This window comes from Colletotrichum graminicola (assembly GCF_000149035.1).
Source record: "Colletotrichum graminicola M1.001 genomic scaffold supercont1.58, whole genome shotgun sequence".
Classification (NCBI taxonomy): Eukaryota; Fungi; Ascomycota; class Sordariomycetes; order Glomerellales; family Glomerellaceae; genus Colletotrichum; species Colletotrichum graminicola.
The window spans coordinates 30194-40695 of NW_007361062.1; the positions used below are offsets into that span (position 1 = coordinate 30194).

At 58.5% G+C, this 10502-nt stretch overlaps 5 protein-coding genes across 5 annotated transcripts; 3 read left to right on the forward strand and 2 right to left on the reverse strand.

Annotated features, from left to right (window-relative positions):
* Positions 1-429: 429 nt before the first annotated feature.
* Positions 430-1194, forward strand: GLRG_10239 (short-chain dehydrogenase/reductase SDR; the record flags this gene model as incomplete). Its single annotated transcript, XM_008100924.1, has 1 exon — positions 430-1194. The coding sequence occupies one exon, from the start codon at positions 430-432 to the stop codon at positions 1192-1194; it is 765 nt and encodes a 254-aa protein (XP_008099115.1).
* Positions 1195-2456: 1262 nt separating this feature from the next.
* Positions 2457-3740, forward strand: GLRG_10240 (uncharacterized protein; the record flags this gene model as incomplete). Its single annotated transcript, XM_008100925.1, has 1 exon — positions 2457-3740. One exon carries the CDS (start codon positions 2457-2459, stop codon positions 3738-3740), a length of 1284 nt encoding a protein of 427 aa, XP_008099116.1.
* Positions 3741-5565: 1825 nt separating this feature from the next.
* On the reverse strand, positions 5566-6615 carry GLRG_10241 (cytidylyltransferase; the record flags this gene model as incomplete). The annotated part of the gene is made up of 1 exon (XM_008100926.1): positions 5566-6615. One exon carries the CDS (start codon positions 6613-6615, stop codon positions 5566-5568), a length of 1050 nt encoding a protein of 349 aa, XP_008099117.1.
* A 341-nt stretch (positions 6616-6956) lies between these two features.
* On the reverse strand, positions 6957-8479 carry GLRG_10242 (glycosyl transferase group 1; the record flags this gene model as incomplete). The annotated part of the gene is made up of 2 exons (XM_008100927.1): positions 6957-8215; positions 8302-8479. The coding sequence occupies 2 exons, from the start codon at positions 8477-8479 to the stop codon at positions 6957-6959; spliced, it is 1437 nt and encodes a 478-aa protein (XP_008099118.1).
* A 925-nt stretch (positions 8480-9404) lies between these two features.
* GLRG_10243 (enoyl-CoA hydratase/isomerase) lies at positions 9405-10235 on the forward strand (the record flags this gene model as incomplete). Its single annotated transcript, XM_008100928.1, has 1 exon — positions 9405-10235. One exon carries the CDS (start codon positions 9405-9407, stop codon positions 10233-10235), a length of 831 nt encoding a protein of 276 aa, XP_008099119.1.
* Between the last annotated feature and the right edge of the window lie 267 nt (positions 10236-10502).

A 10502-nucleotide genomic window follows, 5' to 3' on the forward strand; every position in this document is an offset into this window, starting at 1 on the left:
TCGTTTCCCTGTTTGAACCACCTCGACTGCATGCCTATCTTCTCGCTTTATCCCACGATGTCGCCATGTCGTGGCTCTACCTTTGCCGTTAGTCTAGAACAGTTGTGGAAAGGCCGAGGTATGGATTTCCACCGAAACCTCCATAAGTAGGTCGCAGACACTGGTCGCACAAAGGCATTTTCACTTGGCTAACCCCTAAGCGCTTTATCCCCTAACGAGTTCATCGTTCGTCTTCCCGCCGTGAGTATAATGTGGGGCAGACGATCAATGACGTCTATAGCTATGACGGTCCTCTAGGGTCATCAAAATGACATACCCATGAGAGTATAAGGATTGCCAAGAAGCACAACATTGAGATACCTACGACAGCCTGAAATTGAACCATCCTTCCCAACACCTCATTTCACAGCCCCAGGAAAGACTGCTAGAATGGCACCCAAAGGACTTGCAATCCTCATCGGCGCGGGGCCAACATCCGGCGCAGGCATCGCCCGCATCCTCGCAAGCCCTCAGCATGGCAACCTCGCAGTCGCCCTCCTCGCGAGAAACCCAGACAACCTGCACAAGCTTGCATCCGACCTCGGCAAGTCTTCAGACGGCATCCTCCACCCGTTCCCGACGGACACCCAGCCGGACAACCTCCGGCGCGCGTTCCAGCAGATCGCCGACCACCCGGACTTCAAGGACCTCAAGCTGAAGCTGGCCATCTACCACGTCAAGAACTCGAGTAGGAAGCCGTTCCTCGAGGAGACGCCGGAAGCCTTCAACGACAGCATGAGCACCTACACCACCGGCGCCGTCGTGTTCGCGCAGGAGGCCCTGAAGGTCATGTACGCCCAGAACGGCGGGCAGACGCTCCTCGCCGACACGGACGGGGCCAAGAAGGGCACCGTCATCTTCACGGGGACGCTGGGGGCCATGCGCACGAACCAGCAGTATGCCGCCTACGGGGCCTCCCGGGCGGCGGCGCGGATGGTGGCACAGTCCATCGCGAAGGAGCACAGCAAGTTCGGCGTGCACGTGGTCCACGCGATTGCCAACGGCGGCATCATCGACGAGGAGGGCCAAGACACGAGAACCGGCAAAAAGATGCGGGCGGAGGACGTTGGCGAACTCTATCTGTGGCTTTCGCAACAGCCAAGTTCGCTGTGGACTCACGAATTGGACATGAGGCCAGCGCAAGAGGCTTTCTAGAACGTAGCCGGAAGATGGTCGGCCATTTATCAAGTCTTTGAGACAAAAGACCATGGCAGTATGAACTTTAGCTTGAGCCTGTTGTTGTGTCAAATATTCGTTGGCAACCGGACAATGATTCGACGCTGAGTCTCCCTTACTCATGGCTTCTAAACATCCAATCCAACCCTTCTCACCTTCCCGTTCGTCATCGCCAAACATGTGTCCCAGATCTCCCGACCTTTTGACCAAGGAGTGTGGGGCTTCGCCATCCTGTATTTGACTTTTTACTATTGACACAGCGGCATGTGTCTGACATTCCATCCAGGGTGTTGCATGCTTCTCTGCATCGATGACTGGACCGGCACCGGACAAAGACCAATACTCTTCTAGCTGGGACAAGGGACTGGGAGCTATGCGGCGTGGCCGTTTTCTGTTTATACTCGACAGATTTGATGTGCTGAATTTGGTCGGAATGCACATCTGGCAGCTTTCCAGAAACCTTGCTGGATTCCTCCCAAGGCCCGTGATGACGCACTTCCCCCTCCTCTCCCCGCCCCTGGAGCTAACGGGCCGTCCCAGCTTTGACGCAGAATCGACGACGGCGCCGTAGCAGCAGCAGCAGCAGCTTTGACTTTCGTTTCGAGGCGGTTTTATAGAGTCCGAAACTGCCGAGCAAAGACACCGAACATGGCCTTTATCTTGTCCACATCCACAACTCATTCCAGCCTCAAGCAGAAAGAGGGAGAGAGAGAGAAAACAAGAGCATCGCCGGTAAGTCGTCTGTGTGGGCGTGGATATAGAGAGAACAGGTGTCAGCCAGCTGTTGTGTAGATGGATGGGCCCCCCGGGGGGTCTTGGTCGCCGGCTCTGGGTCCCGGATACGGATCCACTGAAGCTGAGCTTCCCCCAATCACTTCCAGGGTCGGGCTCAACTGCAGCTGCAACTATAGCTGCCTGTTCTCACCCTTGTCATTCTATCCATTCCACAGACATTTACTTCGTACCGACCATCGCAGGAGACACAATTTCCTCATTACCGAATTGCCAGATTTCCTTTTCCCCTCTTCTTCTTTCCATCTGAAAATACAATAAGAAGGGTGGCGGTCAGCGAGTGAGTGTGACTGACCTGAACCTCCCCAACTCAACTCGCGATTGTTTGGAATTTGATCGTCCGGCAGTTCTCATCTCTCTCTCTCTCACACACACACACACACATTCTTTGCTCTTCACTCGTTGTCTCATCTTCCCCCCAGACATTGTTCAACACACCCTCGAATAAGATGGCCAGGTCCTCCTACTCGGACGAGCACGTGGCATCCCAGAGGGACACGGCCTATCTCGCCCCTCGCGAGCCCTACGGCTACCCGACCTCGTCCGCTCGAGAGTCGAGATGGGATGTCGCTGAATTTTCTCGCAGACCGACCGCCAGGGCCCCGGACGCCCCCTCGTCCTCGTCGAGAGCCCCGTCTCGCTCACGATCTCGCTCCCGCTCCCGCTCCCGCTCCCGCCCCCGTTCCGCCAGACCGTCCAAGTACCGCGATATGCACCCCAAGAAGAGACGCAGCGGTGGCGGCTCGTCATCCTCGCCTGCGGACCCCGCCGCCGTCGTCACCGCCCGCGGCAACAGCACCTTCTCCCCGTCCTCCGTGATCAGCAACATCCAAACAGCCTTCAACGCCTTCCAGTCTATGCCTCAGCTATCCTCGTCGTCCTTCGAGCTGGGCCCCCTGCCCGACACCCCCGTGACGAACCTCATCAACCCAAAGAACCTCACCCCGCCCTCCTCCCAGGCCGTCCTCCACGACCGCCTCGCCACGAATCTGCCCCGCCACAGCAACGTCTACCTCATCCTGCTGGTCGGCAACCTCTTGGCCAACCACTGGCTCATCCTCGTCGCCCTGTTCGCCGTCGTCAAGATTGGCTTCTTCATCCAGGCGCACAACGGCCGCGATCTCGCCCGGGACCTGGGCGTGCGGAGATACGCCTCCACCCAGAGCATCATATCCGGTTTCGCCGCCGTCTCCGCCATTGTGGCGCTGTGGGCCTTTTCCTCACTCTTTAGCGTCGTCTGCACCCTCATCCAAGTCACCAGCCTCATCTTGGCCCACGCCGCCTGTTACGAGGTGTCGGCAGCGGAGCCCAGACCTCCCGGCACAGCACCTGGAACCAGTGCCGCTAAAGCCGTCGCGCCAGCGCCCTCGCCCGTCCCGGCGCAGGGGCTCTTGAGGCCTCACGGGTCTTGGGGCCAGCTCTCGCGCGAGGCGGTCAACGTTGCTGCGCAATTCAGGTCCGCGAGCGAGGGTCAGCTGAGATCCGCGAGCGACCCCGACCTCGGCTCCCCGTACCCGGCCGGGGGCGAGAATGGGTGGTACGCCGGCGAGGGATACACCGGGCCGCCGGTGCCAGAGCCGTACGCAGATATGCCACACGCACCGCGCACCTACGAGGCGTACGCTCCCGCATCCAACCCGCCGAGGAGAGAGGAGCACGATGGGGGTGGTTTGGCGTATGGGTATTACGAGTCCACTCGGCCGCAGAGCTACGCTTCAGGTAGATCGTACTGAGCGAGCAGCAGTAGGAATGTGATTGCGAGGCCATGACATCAAAAGCGGTCGTTTAGACGACTGGTACCCGTAGTTTAAGCAGGACTAGGATTGGCTGGACAAAAATAGATTGTTATACTAGGTACTATCGTCGCAAGCATTCCATGTCCAGGCTCTGTGGGACGGGAGACCGTTTGTTTGTTTGTTGACTCCGCACCTGAGTGCCTAGCTTCCAATCAACGGAAGTCGTGAGCAGCGACCGCAAAGCGGCCAGGCGGCGGTCATCAAATGGCACGCTTCAATTGCAAGGCTCAACATGGACGTGACCCAATACTTTTGCTGGACGATAAGGTGTTAGCCTCGGTTGTGGACCTCGACCTCCATGGTGTAGTGGGAAGCCGCGGTGAGTAATGGGCTGAAGAACATCAATCTTCCTTGAACCAAAATAGAGAAAGACCATGGGAGAGCATTGGTGTATCTCGGAGTGTAGTCAAGGTGAAGTAAATCACTGCAGGTTGTTTCATCAGAAACAGAACGAAAGAAAATCCGCATCTTCCTCACGTCCAGAGCAAGCTCCAGGCCGCAACGAAAAAGAGAAAGAAAAAAAAAAAGTCAGAGCCTGTCAGACGTCCTTCGACACCCACCCCATCCGCGCGCCACGAGGGCAAGACCGCGGACGGGGACGAGATCATCAAACACCCTCTATACAGCCGCGCCAGAAGACACGGCCGTCCCGCTTGCGCGGGATGCGAGGGCAACCAGAGTTTCTTCACTCTAGGGTGTCGAGGATATCAATCATCAACCAGGGTGGGATCTGTGGCTCCTTTAAGGAACCAAGAGAGGGTCGAATACTATAGAAATGATTCTCTGAAGTATTGTCGACATGAAGAAAAAAGAAGAAGAGAAAATCCTAAGAGACGCGGCCGGGAGGGCGGTTTATATAGACGTCTGGCCGAGGGCGGCGTGGGTCCCTGGGTGGGGGACGGATCAGTAACGACGGCAGCCAATGGGAACTGGGGACGGTGAAAAAAGGGAAGAAGAAAAAAAGAAGGGCAGAGGGTACGTACCCCTGAGGGCTACCGAGAAAAACTCTGCATCGTGAAATGGAGGAAAGAGCGGGTTGGAAAAGAGTGAGATGCCTTGGGAGAGACGGGAGAATCAGGCATCCGTTTTGGAGCAAATTCTTCTCCTTTGCACCTACAGATTTCTGTCTTCGGGCCCGGGTCGAGGCATCGACGATGAAGGATTCAAGGGAGAAAAGCCGCCCAGGGCTTGGATGGACAGCTCCGTGACGGGAAACGACGACGTCGGTGTGAACTGAATAATGTTCCAGTCCTATAGGCGACGACGGTAATGGCGAGGGTGAGGAATCACCGATTGCTCATCCAGATCTGCCCACCCTTCCGTCCTTGAGGTACGGCGTGAGGCGTGGTCATCTGTTTGCTTGCTTGACTCGGCACAACGCGTATTCCAGTCCCAGGTCGAACGAATCCTTTGTCGACGGGAAATCTTGACCCAACGGTCAACAACGTCTCCTCCCGCCAAGTACCGTTCGTTTTCTTACCCATGGGCCGTCTGTTTCGAGGCAGCCGCCGCTAGTCAATCACTTCGCTTTGACATGTGGCATTAACTGGGTTAGTCTGCTGTGGCCTTTGCCGAAAACATCTCTCTGAATCCGACGTGCCTCTCCTAAGGGGCCATGTTGGACTCGAGGCTTGGGGAAAAAAGCAAAGGAAAAAAAACACATTGCGAACTCCAGGACTCCCTTACCTTCCTCCATGAATGAATACAAAAAAAAAAAAAAAAAAAAAAAAACCGGCTACAACCAACCAGCACCATCATCTATCTACTCCTCGTGATACAACCCCTCGCCCAGCACCCACTCCTTGACCCTCGCCCCAACCAACCGTCCTAGGGCCTCCTCATCCCTCTCCTTCGCGGCCCGCCTGACCCTCGTGCTGCTGACGACCTCCCCCAGCCCTCGTACCATCTCGACCCTCTCCGCCCACGCCGTGCGCCCGCCCACCTCCTCCAGCCCGCCGTTCCGCAGCCTCTCCAGGTGCGCGACCTGGTCCGCCTCGCTGCCCCACTCGTCGTCTGCCCGCATCGTGATCCGCAGCCTGGACCTCTCGAGGAACGGGTCAAGCGCACGCCGGATCGGCGCCACCCCTCCGTCCACATCCCCGCTGCCCGACGGCGACGGCAAGGCGGCGGAGGCGTTGTAGTACTTGGGGTTGAAGATGCGGACCAGCGTGTCGTACCCCGCGAGGTAGACCTGTTCCGGGCCCTCCCCGTCCACGGCGTAGAACCCCGCGTCCGAGATGGCCTGGCTCTTGTCGTGAAAGTACGGCATCATCGTCAGCCCCAGGTCGACCTCCATCTCATTGTCCTCCTCTTCCTGCGGCTCCCCGTCCCCTTTTGCGAGGGACGGCGCAGCCGCCCGCAGCTCGTCCAGCAGGTCCTGGGCGAAGGCGTGCATCATCCCCAGCCGCACGGGGAACGCCGCCGGCTGGGGCTTCTTGTCGGCGTTATTCACCGCGAGGAGCAACAGCAGCCTCACGGCCGAAGCCTCCTCCCGGGACCCCGCGTCGCCGTGGCCGCTGCGTCGCAGGTCCCGGACCGCCGAGACGGCCATCCGAAGGTGCGCCAGCGTGGGCGGGTTGAACGACGAGTCCAGCACCACGAGGCTACTCACCCGCCGCCGCGGCGGTTGCGGTACCGGCGTCGTCGTCGTCGTCGCCGCCGTGGTGTCATCGTGGCCCCTCCGCCGCGACAGGGTGCATACGACGCGGAAAGCGTCCCTGGACGACTGGAAGGCCGTCAGGCTGCGGGAGAAGAAGTCGACGAGCGCGGCGCGACTGGACATGGCCGGTTCCGGTGTTGCGTCGGATGCCATGGTATGGGAACGTTTTAGCTACGATGGGATTGGGGTTCGAGGTTGGAAGTGAAAGTGAGACAATTAGCCGATGACCGAGGGGGGCGCACGCTGCCTTCATTTACCCCGCTACGTGGGGGTCAACTGGGACGGACGGGGAAGGGAACACTTGGGGCGGGGTGGGGAATTGCTGCTTCAACATATTACTTAAGGGGGGTATTATTCTCGATTCATTGCCAAAAAAAAAAAAAAAATGCAAGTCAGTCTATGTAACTTGCACGGTGACTAGGTATGGTATCGTACAGCATTTTCTTTTTGCAAAAGAAATCAACATGGAAATCGTGGCGGAAAGGGGGCCTCCGTTACTGGGCGACCTTTTTCGTCCGCGCATTGGCAAATAGCTGCGACGTGACCAGACCAAGGGCAAAGATGAGGCCGACGCCTATGAAGTTGAGCACAGCGTTGATCAAAGGCGGCATCCTTTGCCTGTCCACCATGCTGTCCTGTATCTTCTCGATCCGCTCCGCCATCTTCTCCTGCCCGAAGCCCGTGCGCACACGCTGCTCGCCGACCTTGCCCATCTTCTCTAACTCGGCCCGGCTCATCTTGTTGAGCACCTTGTCCATGACGGCCGTCCACTGCTCGACCTGGTCCGGCTCGCGCAGCCAGCCCGTGACGTCGTCGACGACTGTCTCGGTCGGCCCGCCCGTGTTCGCCGCCAGCACGGGGACGCCGGCCAGCATGGCCTCGAGGGGCACGATGCCGAAGTGTTCGTTGGAGGGCGTGTAGACCAGGAGCCTGGCCGACCGGAGGAGCGAGTCCTTGAGGCTCGAGGGAATGGAGAGCAGGAACAGGACGGGGATGTGGGCCGGGGCCGACAGCGCGGTGATGATGTTCTTGGCGGTGAAGGTCTCGAGGCCGTACGACGCCGCCAGCTGCTCCAGCTCCTTGTGGTACTGGTAGTTCTCGGCGCTGCGGAGGTCGTAGCCGCCCGCGATGACGAGGCGCACGCCCTTCCTCTTGCCCGCGGGAAGCGAGGCGAACGCCTTGACGGCGAGCGCGACGTCCTTCTTCCTCTCGAAGCGGTTGATGCTGAGGATGATGTTCTTGTCCGTCCAGATGGCTTCGTCCTGATCGCCCTTGCCCTCGCCAATCATCTTGGAGATGTCGCCCTTGTTGGGCGCGACGTTGACGCAGGGGTAGACAACCTTGAAGTTCTTGCGCTTGGCCAGCTTGGGCCAGGCCTTGGTGGCAACGTCCTTTGTGAAGCCCGAGTTGACGGCGATCTCGTCGGCGAAGCCCATGCTCCACTCCTCGATCCAGTCAAAGGGCAGGCGGTAGAGGCGCTTCCACCACTTTTCGCGGCCGAGGGCGAGGTACATGTCGGGAAAGTGGCAATAGAAGAAGATGGGCGCCTTGAAGTAGAGGTACTGCAGCAGCGGCAGGCCCGCGCTGAGTTGGTCGACGAAGAAGGACTCGGGGTCGAGGGCCTGGAGCTCGCGCGTAGCGTAGATCTCGAGGATGAGGTGGAGCTGGCGCAGGATGGCGCAGAGAATGGTCAGGCGGCCGAAGATGGAGGGAGGTACAAGCCAGTTGCCGCGGACGCGGACGTCGAGGGTTCCTGGAGGGGCAATGGTCAGCAAAACAGAACCCGTCGTCTCTTTGGAGGGGAAGGGGCGGCGTGGAATATGTTCTGGTCGTACGTACCATCGCGAGCCTCCTCGAAGCAGTGGCTCCGGTCGCAGTGGCTGGTGAAGATGACGACCTTGTGGCCGCGGTTCTGCAGGCCGACGGCAGCGTCAACAACAAGGCGCTCAGCACCGCCAATGCCGAGGTCTGGGTGGAAGAAGACAATGGCCCTTTGGTCCTCGTCTTTTCCCGCCATGGTTGGGGATGTTTGTTGTGCGTGTTTGTGCTTGCGTTCGTGGTGCAAGTGAATTGAATTGGCGTGGTGCTGTAGGCAGACCAAGCTAGCTATCTTTGACTGCCTCTTTCCTAAGAGGACAGAAATGCCCACTTGAGACGAGATGACACTGGACCTGACACTGGAGCCAGGGGGACGCGCGAATTGGGCGGGATGTCGCAGCCAGGGTAGCTCTGTGATTGATAGCTGCTGATTGGATGGAATTAGAGTGGGATGTCGTCTTACATAAGGCGGGGCCTCCTCACTGATACTGTGATACAGGACCTAGGTACGTACATAGGGTGATACCCAGCCAAGGTAAGCGAACAGCTCAACGGGTCTGTCTGGGGTGCATCAGAGACCATCGGCTTGGCGCCGCTTTGGGGGCAGAATGAGGGGAGGGTCCATTATGGTTCACATGTGAAAACCAATCTGGCCTTGATGGTCTCTCTGAACAAAAATATTAATCACCTTCCCCACTGACGTGCCAACTGACTGACTGGGTTCTTAAAGACACTATTCCTTTATTAGACATTTAGCGCCAGTGCATATGGAAACGTGAACGGTTGCAAGCTGAGAGAGACCCCTTGTGCTGGCTGAACTGACACCTATGTTTTCCCCAACTTTACCACCAACCCACCCCCGTCTTTACCGAGCCGAGGTCAGATTATTACTACTCTGTACTTCCAGATATCTCACCTCTGCCGACCCCGTCAATCAACCTCCCCCGTCCCTGTGATATCTAACTCTGTCTATCATCTTGCCCAGCCCCATCTACAGCGTCGGGGGTTATTGATACCCGGAGATAGTTGGGATCATCTTTGAGCTGCCATTTCCCCCTGTGTGCTCTCATCGCAACTACATCCACCAACCTCGCCTCGCCTCTCTCACTCTCACTCTCGTCGCCATGGCCTCCCAGAACCCCCTCTTCACCATCCCCATCGAGCCGTACGGCGCCCACGTCGGCGGCTCCATCGTCTGCACATCCCCGGCGCCCCTCGTCTACCTCCTCACCTGGTCCTCGCCCCCCGACAACCGCCTCACGACCCCCTTCTGCCGCGCCTTCCTCGCCGCCCTCGACCTCGTCGAGTTCGCCCACCCCGCCGGCGTCCTCGTCACCACCTCGGCCCTCCCCAAGTTCTACTCCAACGGCCTCGACCTCGAGCACGCCATGACCACCCCGGGCTTCTGGTCCGACTGCCTCTACCGCCTCTACCACCGCCTCCTCACCTACCCCATGCCCACCCTTGCTCTCATCCCCGGCCACGCCTTCGCCGGCGGCTTCATGACCGCCATGCACCACGACTACCGCGTCATGAACCCCCAAAAGGGCTTCCTCTGCATGAACGAGCTCGACTTCGGCGCTCCGCTCAAGCCCCCCATGGCCGCCATCTTCCGCATCAAGTGCGCCACCCCGCGCCTCTACCAGGAAATCGTCCTCGAGGCCAAGCGCTTCCCCGGCCCCGCCGCCCTCGAAGCCGGCCTCGTCGACGCCCTCGGCGGCCTCGACGCCGCCCTCAAGCTCATCGCCGACCGCAGGCTCACCGAGCGCGCCAAGTCCGGCGTCTACGCCGTCCTCAAGGCCGAGATGTGGAAGGAGAGCGCCTACCTCCTCAACAAGGAGAACTACGAGTCCATCGAAAAGATCTGGGACCACAGGGAGGAGCTCGAGAAGCAGCGCGTCGCCGCCGGCAACAAGTTCGCCGCCGAGTGGAAGGCCGGCAAGGCCAAGTTGTAAAGAAAAAACAACGTAACCTAGGCACCCAATGTGTACATGTACGACGAGACGACTTCAGCGGAAAGAGATGGATGGCATGGGTAGTAAGCGTGCATGGCATACGGGGTTCAATAGACAGGCTTGAAAATAAACGCTGACAAATATGATACTAACTAACGGCTTCACAGCTTTTTTGCAAATACTTTGTTTGTTTTTTGAAAATGAAAAGGATTATTTGTGTATTGTATGATTAACAACAAAAAGACGCTATTCTTGTGTGCCTTTCCC